Raw genomic sequence first — 15678 nt, 5'->3', positions numbered from 1 at the left:
GAGGTATTCAAAACACAATGTGAAAAATTTTTTTGTTGAACAGTTGAATAAACGATAAGTTTATTTCCCATAATGTCCACATTTTCAATTTGAGAAGCTATTTTACTTACATTCATCATTTTACAACATTCATTTTTGTACAATCAAAAAATAATTTGATCGAATTGGCACTTAACATTATTTATTGCGAAGAGAAGTTTTTGTTATAGCTGGGTGCCCGCCCGTCTAGCCATGCGGTCTAACGCACTGCTTCTCGACCGGGAAGGCGTACCGTTCCCCGGCACGAATCAGCCCGGCGGATCATCCACACTAGTACGAAAAGGGATCCATGAAATTTCGGTTACAAGATAAATCACACGAATCTAAAGGTTGCCACTTCAGCTAAATACCTAGAACATATTGCCGGCATACTGTCGGTGTAGCAGCGACGAATACAATACTGAAAAAGTTTGCTTTAGTCCATAGTCGCACTTTATTTATTCTGCCTAGCGACTGAATGTTTCGGTACACAGTACCATGCTCAAGCCATATCCTGGCACGCAGTTGTCACGTTCGCTTCCCATATAGGCGACTCAAATACAAGTGTTTGACACACCTTCGCGGAAAGCGAACGTAACGACTGCGCGCCAGGGGAGGGTCTGAGTGACCATGGTACTGTGTGACCGCTCGCTTAGCTGCGCGGTCTAACGCGCTGCTTCCCGAGCAGGAAGGCGTGCGAGTCCCGACACAAATCCGCGCGGCGGATTAGTGTCAAGGTCCGGTGTGCCGGCCAGCCTGTGGATGGTTTTTAAGGCGGTTTTCCATCTGCCTCGGCGAATGCGGGCTGGTTGCCCTTACTCCGCCTCAGTTAAACTATGTCGGCGATTGCTGCGCAAACACTGTCTCCACGTACGTGTACACAATACTTACTGTACCACGCAAACATCGGGGTTACACTCGTCTAGAATGAGACGTTCCCGGTGGCGTCCGCACAATAACCCTAGGTGGTTCGGTAAGGAGCGGCGGTGGGGTGAGCGGACTGCTGTCTCCTGTTGTGGGGTTGTGTACCACTGACGGCTACGGCGGGGACGGAGCCTCTCCGTCGTTTCTAGGTTCCCGCTTCAATAGATACAATAGCTGGGTAATTTCTACGATGTTCAGCAAACATTTGTAAAACAAATCGATTCTCAGTCCTCCTGATAATTTATCAATTGACTCATGGGTAAGAAGTTGCCTTCTGAATAATTAATAGAATGTGCCCCCAACGCCGGCCGTTGCTGCCGAGCGGTTCTAGGCGCTTCAGTCCGGAACCGCGCTGCTGCTACGGTCGCAGGTTCGAATCCTGCCTCGGGCATGGATGCGTGTGATGTCCTTAGGTTACTTAGGTTTAAGTAGTTCAAAGTCTGATGACCTCAGATGTTAAGTCCCATAGTGCTCAGAGCCATTTGAACGATTTTTTTGTGCCCCAAACGTTTAATTAAAGCTAAAATACATTAAGAATAAATTTTCTCTGTGTTAATATGCCTGTAAACTAGGGAGAAAAGGCCATGATTTAATATGAGGGATGCATTTTTTGCTGTTCCGATAAACAATTTTCCAGAGAAATGTTTCTATATTGATCTGTAAAGCAAGTTGAAAGGCAGTCGCCGTAATTTGTTTTGGACTACATAAAAGCAGTAGCTGTGAGCTCTCTCTCTCTCTTTCGTTTGTTTTCGATGGTTGTTTCACAAAACGTTCAAATGGTTCAAATGGCTCTAAGCACTATGGGACTTAACATCTGAAGTCGTCAGTCTCCTAGACTTAGAACTACTTAAACCTAACTAACCTAAGACATCACACACAGCCTTGCCCGAGGCAGGATTCGAACCTGCGACGGTAGCAGCAGCGCGGTTCTGGACGGAAGCACCTAGAACCGCTTGGCCACAACGGCCGGCTAACAAAATGCAAGTGTCGCTCTCGTATCCATAACTTTTGGTTAACTAATGACGCTAATTTAATTTCAATAGCCGTGTTTGAATTAAGAACCTACTTTCCTCTTCCATAATGCCGCATCTCAATTTATTATCTTGCATTTTAGAACTTTTTTACGCTGCAGCGAAGGAGAATTGCCGACGAATTGTTTGGTGGCCACAGCCGATCCCTACTAGTGTTCAATTGGCATTTACTTCATCAAACTTTTATTTCAGCGTCCCTGAGATATCTGTTACCGATCTTTTCTGTCAGTATTCGGGCAAGGTAATGACGCAAACTGCGTAATTTTGAGATCGGTCACTGGCCTCTAAACAATGCTGTCGGTCAACGTTCTCGTTGGTCTGATGGGAATCTGATGCTGGATGGCGGAATGCAATTTCATGACAAACTAAAAAAAATTTCTGTGCACCATTTTATCATTTTCAGAAGCTTTACGACCTGCAAAAGTGATAAATGTAATACTATTTTATTATTTTTTTGGAATATCAGTAATATTATAATGATGTTGTGCCCCAACTACATGAGACTGTTGCTGTGAACCTGGATGAGTGTCACACCTCTTTCTGCATCGTTCACAACAACCATCTCCTCAAGATTATAGATTACACTTTTGTAATGAGAATCATCTCTCCACTTTGAAGAGCGCGCGGAAAATTGGTAATTATCGGAAATCTTGCGTAGGAAGTTTTCGGAACAGCTGTTACAAATGCCGAAAGGTCAACATTCCTAAAAGAAGGAAGACAGTTTTTGTGTATAACGTACGTTTTTCCTTGGTTTTTTGTATACTATTTTTCAACTTTTGTAATTTCAAGACAGCTTTAGCTATATTTGCCTTAACCTTTGTTGGAACATTATCATCAAACGGAGTTTTCTCATTTTGAGATTACTGAAGGACGATCTGTTTTAATTATTAAAAACCATTCAATAGCCAAGATCGCATAAAATATTTCTTTATTTAAGACAACCGGTTCCACCAGACTTTGCTGTCTCTTCAAGTCTTAAACTTTTTACTGTAAAATATGTTAATCTTTGTTGTAAAACGTGCATTTTTTGCTGAACCTCACGCACAAGAAGTCAAATGTATAAAAACCAGTACACTATAAAAAGTGCTGGTTTTCATCCACATGATGTCCTGTGAGTCAGGTTCAGCGCAAAATGAATATGTTTTGCAACAAAAAGTTTAAGAACTGAACATGACAGCAAAATCTATTGAAACCGGTTGTCTTAAATAAAGAAATATTTTATGCAATCTCGGCTGTTGAGTGGTTTTTAACAATTATCATCAAACAAAAGTAAAAAAAAAGTAAAACCGTTGTTTCTGCAACCATGTACCAGAGGTGTCTGAAAATTCTTTTTCAGCAGCTGTATCTACATCTACATCTACATCCATACTCTGCAAGCCACCTGACGGTGTGTGGCGGAAGGTACCTTGAGTACCTTTATCGGTTCTCGCTACTGTTCCAGTTTCGTATTGTTCGTGGAAAGAAGGATTGTCGGTATGCCTCTGTGTGGGCTCTAATCTCTCTGATTTTATCCTCATGGTCTCTTCGCGAGATATACGTAGGAGGGAGCAATATACTGCTTGACTCCTCGGTGAAGGTATGTTCTCGAAACTTCAACAAAAGCCCGTACCGAGCTACTGAGCGTCTCTCCTGCAGAGTCTTCCACTGGAGTTTATCTATCATCTCCGTAACGCTTTCGCGATTACTAAATGACCCTGTAACGAAGCGCGCTGCTCTAAGTTGGATCTTGACTATCTCTTCTATCAACCCTATCTGGTACGGATTCCACACTGCTGAGCAGTATTAAAGCAGTGGCCGAACAAGCGTACTGTAACCTACTTCCTTTGTTTTCGGATTGCATTTCCTTAGGATTCTTCCAACGAATCTCAGTCTGGCGTCTGCTTTACCGACGATCAACTTTATATGATCATTCCATTTTAAATCACTCCTAATGCGTACCCCCAGATAATTTATGGAATTAACTGCTTCCAGTTGCTGACCTGCTATTTTGTAGCTAAATGATAAGGGATCTTTCTTTCTATGTATTCGCAGCACATTACACTTGTCTACATTGAGATTCAATTGCCATTCCCTGCACTATGCGTCAATTCGCTGCAGATCCTCCCGCATTTCAGTACAATTTTCCATTGCTACAACCTCTCGATATACCACAGCATCATCCGCAAAAAGCCTCAGTGAACTTCCGATGTCATCCACAAGGTCATTTATGTATCTTGTGAATAGCAATGGTCCTACGACACTTCCCTGCGGCACACCTGAAATCATTCTTACTTCGGAAGACTTCTCTCCATTGAGAATGACATGCTGCGTTCTGTTATCTAGGAACTCTTCAATCCAATCACACAATTGATCTGATAGTCCATATGCTCTTACTTTGTTCATTAAACGACTGTGGGGAACTGTATCGAACGCCTTGCGGAAGTCAAGAAACACGGCATCTACCTGGGAACCCGTGTCTATGGCCCTCTGAGTCTCGTGGACGAATAGCGCGAGCTGGGTTTCACACGATCGTCTTTTTCGAAACCCATGCTGATTCCTACAGAGTAGATTTCTAGTCTCCAGAAAAGTCGTTATACTCGAACTGATTACTGGATCAATATCCTGATAACTTATCAGTTGACTCATGAATAGGAAATCATGGTCAGGTGCCCTAATTGCTTCTGTTGACAGAAAGCGGGCTAGGACGTACACGCGCGCAAGAAAAATACATTTTCTTGTTAATTAGTTGTATCAGATAAGTGAAATTGATTTTGAAACATGTATAACTCGCATGGGTATATTGCCTTTGCCATCCACCTGGGACGTGAAAAGACATCTCATTCTTTGGAATGCCGCGAAGAAACGTTATCTGTACCTCCAGCAGTTTTCGATAATCATCTCGCGTTTGCTTCTGTGTCGAAGGTTGGTTTTCAAGAAATCTGAGAGTAATATACCGTACATCATTCTACCGATCATTCACTGCTACCGGCCATGTAAGCGTTCTTGTCGAGTATCAACTAAGTTATTCTAAATTTCTTGAAGAATTCCGTGTTGGGGGCAGAAGTTGCCGACATAAGTTAATTGAAATAGGTCCGTAACACCAGTTCCAAAATGAGATGACGGCAATGGGGATGTAACATGTCAAGATTGAACAACTTTTCTAGATTGTTACAGCTGACATTTACTCCACCTGTATCGCTCGCTGTCGTATCACAACAAAGTGCCCGAATTTTGTCAGCTATACCCGACTTCTCTAACGCCTGATGAATAGCCATGGCTTGATCTTCTCCAGAAGATTTTGGGATTTCTGGGACTCCCATTATTGTTCCTTGCCTTGAAATGTCACTAATACTCTCATATACATTTTCAGCACCTTTGAGTGCTGCGAGCAACTTTCCATCCGACTACAACACTAATTCTTGGCAATCATTTATGTCAAACTTGTGCTAAATTTCTGCATGTTTCGCTTCTATAAATTTTTTATGAGACGTTGAAAAGAAGTTCGATTTACAGCGAGATTTTCAGTTTCATGCCCGACCGGCAGCTATTAATATGTAAACCCCATTTCTATCACTGATCTCGCATCTGTCAAAATCTTCAGAGAGATGTTGTTGTTGTTGTTGTGGTCTTCAGTCCTGAGACTGGTTTGATGCAGCTCTCTTCAGAGAGATAGGGAGTAAAAAATTGCTGTGAACCTCTAGTTTTTGTTACTGTTCAGTTTTTACTCTTGGTGATATTTGCTGAATGACAGAGAAATTTTCGCTGTCGACACTACTATCACTTGTTTGACTTCTTGATATCCAATAATATTTATTATATATTAGTAGTAAATATTATTATGTATTAGGATTAGAGTCCTAAAATAGGGTTATTAAAATAAGTAGACATGTATTTATGCTTTATATGTGAGATTGTTCTGTTTTTCTACATCATTTGTTTTGATTAAGGTTCAATTAATACCTGAAACAAAACAAGCTTAAATCACTACTTGTACCCACAGTCAATTGTACTATTAAAGTTAAGTCGATCATCTGCGTTTTCTTAAGTACAAACAGATCATTATCGCAGCACCGTGCCCTGCACGTCTCGAAAGCTGACGACAAGGCAAACCCATTTACTGAAAACAAACGATTTTACTGTGTTCAAACTTGCCGGTCTTTTGAGATTACCCGACTTGACTTTAAACAGATCTACTGGCAAATACCGAGTGGTTATAATTAAATTGCAACTACTCACAACACAGCAGACTGGGCTGTAATTATCGTATGGCAGCGAAACGTGGTGGATATGCTAATGCGTTAATGCGGAACCAATTTACGTTGGAAAAAAAAATAGTTCCAATTTTGGCCACCAGTTGCAAATCCGGCGCTGTGAATGCAAGAAAGGCTATAAAATCCCTTATTTGCGGAAATTAAATGCCGCAGTTTAAGTTACGTAACAAACGGTACTAAAAGCGTCACAAAGTTGTCCACTGTTACGGTGTCTTTAACCTTAATACTGTGTGCGTCGATGGTCGTTCTGATATTGGCACAGTTTATAAAATGAGTGATAGGGCGACAGTGATCGTCACGATGCTCCAGTCGCTGTGGATGCCATCACTTGCCGTCGGCCGGCCGCGGTGACCGAGCGGTTCTAGGCACTTCAGTCCGGAACCGCGTGACTGCTACGGTCGCAGGTTCGAATCTTGCTTCGGGTATGGATGTGTGTGATGTCCTTAGGTTGGTTAGGTTTAAGTAGTTCTAAGTTGTAGGCGACTGATGACCTCAGATGTTAGTCCCATAGTGCTCAGAGCCATTTGAACTTGCCGTCGGCGGCTACTGCTCAAGCAGAACAAGCAGTCATCGACTTTGTGTACACGTAAACAGATACACTCACTTGTGCAAGACGTTTTCATTTTTTTTCTAGTACGTATTGGTACAGAATTAAATTGAAAATGGTTCCCAGCCCTAGTTCTAATCAAAATTTTCAGGATGTTTGGCTTGGTTGTAAAGCAAATGAATGAACAGAAAATCCCCCACAAATACACTGACGGAGAAAATCGTAATATCAAAAAATAATTAATGTACACTAACGAAACTTTGTGAATATATTTGTCTAGGTAACATATTTAAGTGATTAACATTGCAGGATCACAGGTTAATGTAAGCGAGAGATAAGCTACTGCAAATGTGAAATGCTGGTACATTAATAACCGGTGTAACCGCCAGAATGTTGAACGCAAACATGAAAACGTGCATGTATTGTGTTACACAGGTGCTGGATGTCAGTTTGTGGGACGGAGTTCCATGCCTGTTGTACTTGGTCGGTCAATGTAGAAACAGTTAATTTTGGTTGTGGATGACGTGGGAGTTGTCGTCCAATGATGTCCCGTACGTGAGACAGATCTGTCGCTCGAGCAGGTCAAGACAACATGTCGACACTCTGTTGAGCATGTTGGATTGCAAAAGCGGTATGTGGGCGAGCGTTATCCTGTTGGAAAACATCCCCTGGTATGCTGTTCATGAATGGCAGCACAACAGGTCGAATCACCACACTGCAGTACAATTCTGCAGTCAGGTTGCGTGGGATAACCAAGATATTGCTCCTACTGTCATACGAAATCGCACCCCAGACCATAACTATAGATGTAGGTCCAAGTTGCCTACACACGGTCATCACTGGCGCCGAGCAGAACCAGTTTTCATCAGAGAACACAACAGACTTCTATCCATCTCTATATCGAGCTCTCGCTTGACACCACTGAGTCGCAAATGGCGATACCAACTCAGTTTTTAGTTGATGGTTGCAGACACAGCATCGTTGTTATGGTAGTCAACGGAAACCAGTTTATAGATGTTGGCCGCTGAAGGGATCACGGATACTACTAGAGCTTACGTCCTCAATGTCAGTTAAGTCCTGAAGGTGGCTTACTGAATTACCGAAACTGGTAGCTATATAATACATAACATCGAAAGGACGACTGCAGGTGCTCCATCTAATTATAATATTCGTTTATCTCGCACAACACTTTCTTGATCTTGCGATCTTTTCCCCGGCAGTATTTTTTCAACTGGGACTCCTCCTCCTCTCGTAGTTGAATCTCTCCTGGTATTTGGCTGAGAGGATCATAGCTCTACAGTGGCTTCGCGCTCAAGAAGTTCACCCTACATTCAGGAACAAAAAATGAAATGTAAAACCTCGAAAGCTTAAGTCCTACCCAATTCTCAAAGCACAACTTAAGCTTTTTACTCCAAACTTATACTTTACTGGTGCAGATCCTACAATTTCGTACAGTGTTTCGTCTTTATTATAATGACTACCATCAATATCACAAACTACAAAGATTTTTGTCATCACCAACTTGCAATCGTTTTTTCTAATAATTAAAAATATGCTAATACTTAAAAATTTTAATATTTTAAATCTACCCTTGCATATTTTTATAAATCTCTTGACAGAAAGCAGCAATTCATCACGTCCCACTGAAGAATAACAAAAAGAAAAATGTGAGTTCCAAGTTGAAGAAATATGAGCTCTCGCGTTGTTACAATGGCCCTGAAATTTAGGTGAAACTTCAACTTTAGTCGGTCATGTAAGTAGCAAACTTTTAACGTCTCTAACGTGCTGCGAGCTTCTGTTATCACTACTCAGTCGACGTTATTCGTCACTGTGTTAGCTGTTTAAGGAAACACTTGCTAATGACCATATGCCAAAATCAGACGGTAGTGCGTGTCATGTGACCGATGAAATAAAGAAACATTGATCCTAAAATTCGAAACAAAGGTAGTAACATGGTTTTAACCTTCAATAAATCTTAATATTACTACAGTACATCGGGCAACATAATAAATGTTCGACCGTTCTAAATGACAACAGATGTTAAAATGCATGCGTGCACATGCATATGGAGAGACATGTTATGAAATGCAGTATCGCACCAAACACTCAAATCTAAAGCATATAGGGTCTTACAAACTTGAGGGTGAAAATCATAGGAATTTCAGAGGATTTTTAACTGAGTATCTGGAGATAAGAGAGTAATGGGTGGAAATGAATACTGGTATTTCAAGCGTTACGAGGTCTTGAATGAGGCAGCGCTACTTCGACAAACAGTACCCAGTCCTTCGTGATGTAAACACAGCGGAGTTTACCACTTCCTGAATGGTTCACCGGCGTTACGTTTGATGGTGTTGCGTAAATCGTCCAATATTTCCACGAGACTGCTGCTCGTCATTTTCAGGTGATACTGACGAATTGCTATTTTGGTTCGCCAAAGTAATTAGAGGTAAGAACATGCTTAAAAAGATGTTAAGATGTCCCCTTCCAGCTTAGATTGTATGAGTTGTAATGAATCCACAAGGGGCACTCGTATGGACAAGGAGACCACTTCATAACTCATTAGTACGTCGGTTCGTTCGAGTCGCAGGTTCTTCAGTCGTCGCATAAAATCTTCTGAATTCCGACTATGGTGTTTACATTTCAGTACCAAGGGGCTCAAAACAGAAACTAGATGTTTTGCTAGGTGTTACACTGGGGTTCCTACAGTGCTCAAAATGGAGCACAGCCGAATCCCTTCTTTGTGTATCTTTGGCAGTCGGGGTGGAACAGGCATTCGTACTCTTAAGTCAGGAAACTGGCTGGGTTTAAAGAGGGAAGATTTCTTCCTTTGTGGTGCATCCGTTGGATCCTTCTAGAGGTGACGATACGCTGAGTCTTGCAGAAAACCCATCAACAGGTAAAATTACTATTACTGTGTCTTCTGTTAAAGATCGGATCGCTTTTCTTTCTTCAGTGGTGACATTCAGGGTGTCCCAGAGGGAACGGTCACTATTCTGGGATATGACAGGAAGGATTATTCAAAGCAAAAAAAGTAAACATAGACTGTAATATACATAACTTAAGACCTATAAACTCTTCTTCATCTTAGAAACTGTGAAACACATCTCTTCTATTGAACAAGTGTTCATAGCTCTTAAGGTATGCATTTTGGGGTCCATGTTTACTAGTCTTTTTTGCTTCGAATTGTCTTTCCTCTCATATTCCTGAATATTGACAATTCCTCCTGGGGCACTCTATGTAGTCCCTTGTCCAACACTTATGTCGCAGCGTCACTCAGTGGTCTAGCTGCGAAATTAAACACAGTGCGTCTACGTAAAAGACTATGTAACATCAGTATGACCTTATTGTAAAGTTGTTTGTGTAATGTCATTTAGCCTGAAGATGAGGTAGAACCCTCGAAACAAGTCGCTTTACATAGTTACATTGCATGTTGCGTTATTTATGAAAAACATCATATTCATTATTTCACCATACACGAATCGTCATGTTAATGCCACTTACATGGTATGTCACGATAAAAAATGAAAGTATCATGCAGGTTACCAAGAATTTTATACAAAGTTATTGTCAGTCAAACGGAAAAAGCTTTACCATTTAAACAGTCTTGATGAATGATTGTCGTACGACGAACTCGATAGGTCGTTACCTTACACAGTGACTCAAATTTTTAAAATTCGTAGCCGAGTTTTAGTCTCCTTCATGGAATGGAACATTCGTGCAACACAGTAAGAACGTCATAACTGATATGGCAGTAGGACTAATGCACTGTCATCGACCATCCGAAGACGTTGCACTGTCTGCAAAGCGATATCGCTCTCTACGCGGCGCTTGCCTGAGTCGGTCTAGTGAGCTGGGCGGTGCACAGAGCTGGTTTGTGAATACCAAGCGTGACGGTGCGAGAAGGGGACATTCGTACTGCGATGGCAGAGGGAGCGAGGATGACCGAGAGTGCGGCGGGGCTGGCTGTGGTGCTGGGGACATGCCTGCAGCGTGCTTCGCCTCGCCCACCTTCTTACCTGTTCGTAATTCCTGATGAAATCTCGCAGCTCCTTCTCCTTGTCTTCCAACGTCCCGTACAGCTGCTTCATCTGGTTCAACAGGTCGAATTTCTCGGCTTTTAACCTCTTCCGATCGGCTTTCAAAGCTGAAACATTCAAAGAAATCACTCAGCCAGAGGATAAGCAATTACACTATATTTAATTGTGAATCTACACAGGTCACACGATGAGATTCGTGAAGGGTAGGGAAGGAAATTGGCCGTATGATTCCCAAAGCAATCATCCTGGCATTTGCCTACCGTAAATTAGGGAAACCACGGGAGATATGGATTTTGATGGCTGGATGAGGATTTGATTCACTACAGTATGGAAAGCGAATCCAGCTTCTTGCCACTACGCGACCTCAAAAATTTATTTACTCAACTAGTTTGAATCTTTATTTATAGGCATACGTCTGTACAGATTTAAAGCCCAACACCACAATACCGTACAGGAGCTTAACAAAATGGCGCAGCCCGTTTATAAAGTGGAGATAAAAGCCTGCGGCAATGCGGACATCTGGGGAGGGGAGCCGACAATATTAATTACTTTCTGGTTAAAGATAAAGGAACGTGTCAATATGCAGATTTTCGTGTGCTTTTGTACACTACAGGCCATTAAAACTGCTACACCAAGAAGAAATGCAGATGATAAACGGGTATTCATTGGACAAATATATTATACTAGAACTGACATGTGATTACATTTTCACGCAATTTGGGTGCATTGATCCTGAGAAATCAGTACCCAGAACAACCATCTCCGGCCGTAATAACGGCCTTGATACGCCTGGGCATTGAGTCAAACAGAGCTTGGATGGCGTGTACAGGTACAGCTGCCCCATGCAGCTTCAACACGATACCACAGTTCATCAAGAGTAGTGACTGGCGTATTGTGACGAGCCAGTTGCTCGGCCACCGTTGACCAGACGTTTTCAGTTGGTGACAGATCTGGAGAATGTGCTGGCCAGGGGAGCAGTCAACATTTTCTGTATCCAGAAAAGCCCGTACAGGATCTGCAACATGCGGTCGTGCATTATCCTGTTGAAATGTAGGGTTTCGCAGGGATCCAATGAAGGGTAGAGCCACGGGTCGTAACACATCTTAAATGTAACGTCCACTCTTCAATGTGCCGTCAATGCGAACAAGAGGTGACCGAGACGTGTAACCAATGCCACACCATACCATCACGCCGGGTGATACGCCAGTATGGCGATGACGAATACACGCTTCCAATGTGCGAACATCATGATGCTGTAAACAGAACCTGGATTCATCCGAAAACATGACGTTTTGCCATTCGTGCACCCAGGTTCGTCGTTGAGTACACCATCGCAGGCGCTCCTGTGCGTGATGCAGCGTCATGGGTAACCTACCGAGCGAGGTGGCGCAGTGGTTAGCACACTGGACTCGCATTCGGGAGGACGACGGTTCAATCCCGCGTCCGGCCATCCTGATTTAGGTTTTCCGTGATTTCCCTAAATCGCTCCAGGCAAATGCCGGGATGGTTCCTTTCAAAGGGCACGGCCGACTTCGTTCCTCATCCGCCCCTAATCCGATGAGACCGATGACCTCGCTGTCTGGTCTCCTCCCCCAAAAACCAACCAACCAACCAAGGGTAACCGCAGCCAAGGTCTCCGAGCTGATAGTCCATGCTGCTGCAAACGTCGTCGAACTGTTCGTGCAGATGGTTGTTGTCTTGCAAACGTCCCCATCTGTTGACTCAGGGATCAAGACGTGGCTGCACGATCCGTTACAGCCATGCGGATAAGATGCCTGTCATCTCGACTGCTAGTGATACGAGGCCGTTGGGATCCAGCACGGCGTTCCGTATTACCCTCCGGAACCCACCGATTCCATATTCTGCTGACAGTCATTGGATCTCGGCCAACGCGAGCAGCAATGTCGCGATACGATAAACCACAATCGCGATAGGCTCCAATCCGACCTTTATCAAAGGCGGAAACGTGATGGTACGCATTTCTCCTCGTTACACGAGGCATCACAACAACGTTTCACCAGGCAACGCCGGTCAACTGCTGTTTGTGTATGAGAAATCGGTTGGAAACTTTCCTCATGTCAGCACGTTGTAGGTGTCGCCGCCGGCGCCAGCCTTGTGTGAATGCTCTTGAAAGCTAGTCATTTGCATATCACAGCATCTTCTTCCTGTCGGTTAAATTTCGCGTCTGTAGCACGTCATCTTCGTGGTGTAGCAATTTTAATGGCCAGTAGTGTATTACAAGCGACAAGCCGCGTGTCCTAAAAGGGCGCCCGGGTCATTTCTCTGATGTTTCGACATATATTTACAATTTTTGAAATGTGTAACTGTCGTCAGCGCAGACAAATACTGCTCGTCACGTCTTTCATGCGAAGCCCAGTGTCCACATCAATTTTAAAGAGGATTTTACGTGCTCATTCGACAGAGCGGTCCCAGATTAGTCTAGTGCGATATTTGTTTTATCGATATGTTTTAACACGGACAGTAAAACACGAAGAATAACCAGTACCCCGGCAGGGGTGAGCAGCAGTGCTTGCATGCCAATACCAGGGTGGTGCTGTCGCTGCTAGGGTATTGGTTATTATTCGTGTTTTACTGTCGCTTTTAATACATTTTGATATAACGAATATTAATCAGACTAATTTGGTATGGCTCTACCGAACTGGAAAGTAAAATCCCGCTTTAAAAATAATTTTGTTTGTAACTGGAAACAAACCAACATTTTCCGTCTACAACGTGTGTCCCTTGAAAGTCATGATGAGCAATATTTGTTTGCTCTGACTTCAGCTACACATTGCAAAAACGAAATCGTAAATATTTGAGAAAACGCCAGAGAAAATGCGACTGACGTCTCTGAGGAGGGACGCCTTGTATAATAATGATTTTTACTGTTTGAGTTATTATTATTACCCAGCCGGGGAGGAATGCCGGTAAATATTTGAAAGATAGTTGTATAATATTTTCTGTACAGTGGGAAGTCAAATGAAGTTGCATTACAAGTTACCGCCACATTATGCATTTTGTTAAATGTAGCCATGTTAGTTGTACGTTGATTCAGCATAGTGTTAAATCATATTATTGTGTTACAGCTCTCAGTGTAATAAAGAGTTGCACTGCATATTTATAAGTATTTTTAAGAGAAAAATTGATGGCACCGCTGATTCAATAGAGAACATCGTTGTATATCGTATGTGATACAGCAATAGGAGTCAGACCTTGAAGCGAAGATTGCATTGCTTGACTGTTCCTTCGTGGCAGCTTTCGGCAATGACGAAAGTGGCCCCTTAATGTAAACGAAACACGAATGCCTTAGAAGTAAGGCAGCTGCTGATACGACGGAAGCAGCATGCACGTGTAATTGTGCGAAAAATCAAGAATGATCGCTATGTCACCTTCTTTAACTCTTTCAGAAGTCATCAACTAGTCTACTGTCTCTAGGATACTCCGCATTCAAGTACTTTAGTGGTATTCCTTCCCGAAGCGGTAATAGTAATAACTTAGAAGAATAATGGTCATTATTATAGATCGCTTGTAATGCAAAAACAGTCGAAAATCGTGAAGTTTATGCTGCAGTTTAACCGCAGGGTAGTAATTTTTTCCGGTATTCGCAGATCCAACTGCGGATATCGGCATCGCCGCAGGTTTTAGCCGCAAAGTCGAAATTACTGTGGACATTCATAAAGTACGAGTAACTATGGAGTGAGCATATAGCCAACATCAAACCAAAATAGCTACGTGACGCTGGTATAGTATAACATCTGTTTTCACATGTTTGTTTATTACTAATAGCAATGATGTTGAATTACTGTTGCTACAAACATAAATCGCAATTCAATAAAAGAGGAAACGTTAGTTTCGATAGCTGAGTACTACAAAGGTGTGAGTATAGCTACCAAACTATCAAGACGCGTTTTATGTATTGATTCATATCGAGCTGCAGTGCTAAAGGTAAAGTCTGTGGCTCAAGCCCGTGACCGGGCTGCAGGAAGAGTGTAGCAGCCCTTCTATTCGCCACGGTGCCAGGAGGGGGAGGGGTAGCCCCCCTTCCCCCGGCAATCTTTCGACAGCAGGCTGAGTGGAACAGCGAAGGACTAGAACGAACAAAAGTACCCGCTACAACTGGGATTAAACCCGGGACCATCGGGTCCAGAGTCGGGTGCTCTACCCGCCAGACCACCACAGCCGATACAATGAAATGAAGTTATAAAATCTTTTGAGATAATTTTTGTGACTGTATCGCAATGTAGCTATGAGATAAGCGCTAGATGAACTGGTTATTGGGGAGTGTGCTGGCATTCAGTCCGTTTAACGTACAGACATTTCGAGCAATGTTCACACACATATAACATTTTTGTATGGCAGTCTGAGTCATTTCCTTTGTATTATTCAGCTGTCGAAACACTTGCTTTTTTTTTACGTTAGTAAAGTCCCTATAACGTGGTGAATGATTATGCGCCGTCAATGTTTTAGTTTCCCTAACGCTCAACAAAGCTTAAAAAGATTATACCAAAAGGTGAAAAAGGAAGGATTTAGTTCCCAAAAATATTTTTTAAGTGTGGTAAATCACTAATTTGCTGCTTGTCATGGCTTCAGAATCTAAGTTTATCCCGTCGCTTTCAAATTGATGCGCAAGGAAACCATCGCACGACCGCAGCAGCATAATTAAAAGCGAGGTTCGGCTATCGATTCTTCTTTCGATACAAAAAAGCCGCCGCGCGGGATTAGCCGAGCGGTCTGGGGCGCTGCAGTCATGGACTGTGCGGCTGTTCCCGGCGGAGGTTCGAGTCCTCCCTCGGGCATGGATGTGTGTGTTTGTCCTTAGGATAATTTAGGTTAAGTTGTGTGTAAGCTTAGGGACTGATGACATTAGCAGT

General features: G+C 42.8%; 1 protein-coding gene across 1 annotated transcript in view; it reads right to left on the bottom strand.

Moving 5' to 3' along the window:
• Nucleotides 1-15678, bottom strand: part of LOC126252593 (kazrin) — a gene marked incomplete at its 5' end in the record, with an annotated part of 708940 nt that overhangs the window by 192442 nt on the left and 500820 nt on the right. The window contains one exon of the mRNA XM_049953495.1: nt 10787-10914. Within this exon, the coding sequence (XP_049809452.1) occupies nt 10787-10914 (128 nt within the window). The remainder of the gene's footprint in view (nt 1-10786; nt 10915-15678) is intronic.

Source organism: Schistocerca nitens, chromosome 4 (assembly GCF_023898315.1).
Source record: "Schistocerca nitens isolate TAMUIC-IGC-003100 chromosome 4, iqSchNite1.1, whole genome shotgun sequence".
NCBI lineage: Eukaryota > Metazoa > Arthropoda > Insecta > Orthoptera > Acrididae > Schistocerca > Schistocerca nitens.
The sequence above is the reverse complement of the archived record's forward strand: the minus strand, read 5'-3'. Positions and strand labels throughout refer to the sequence as shown.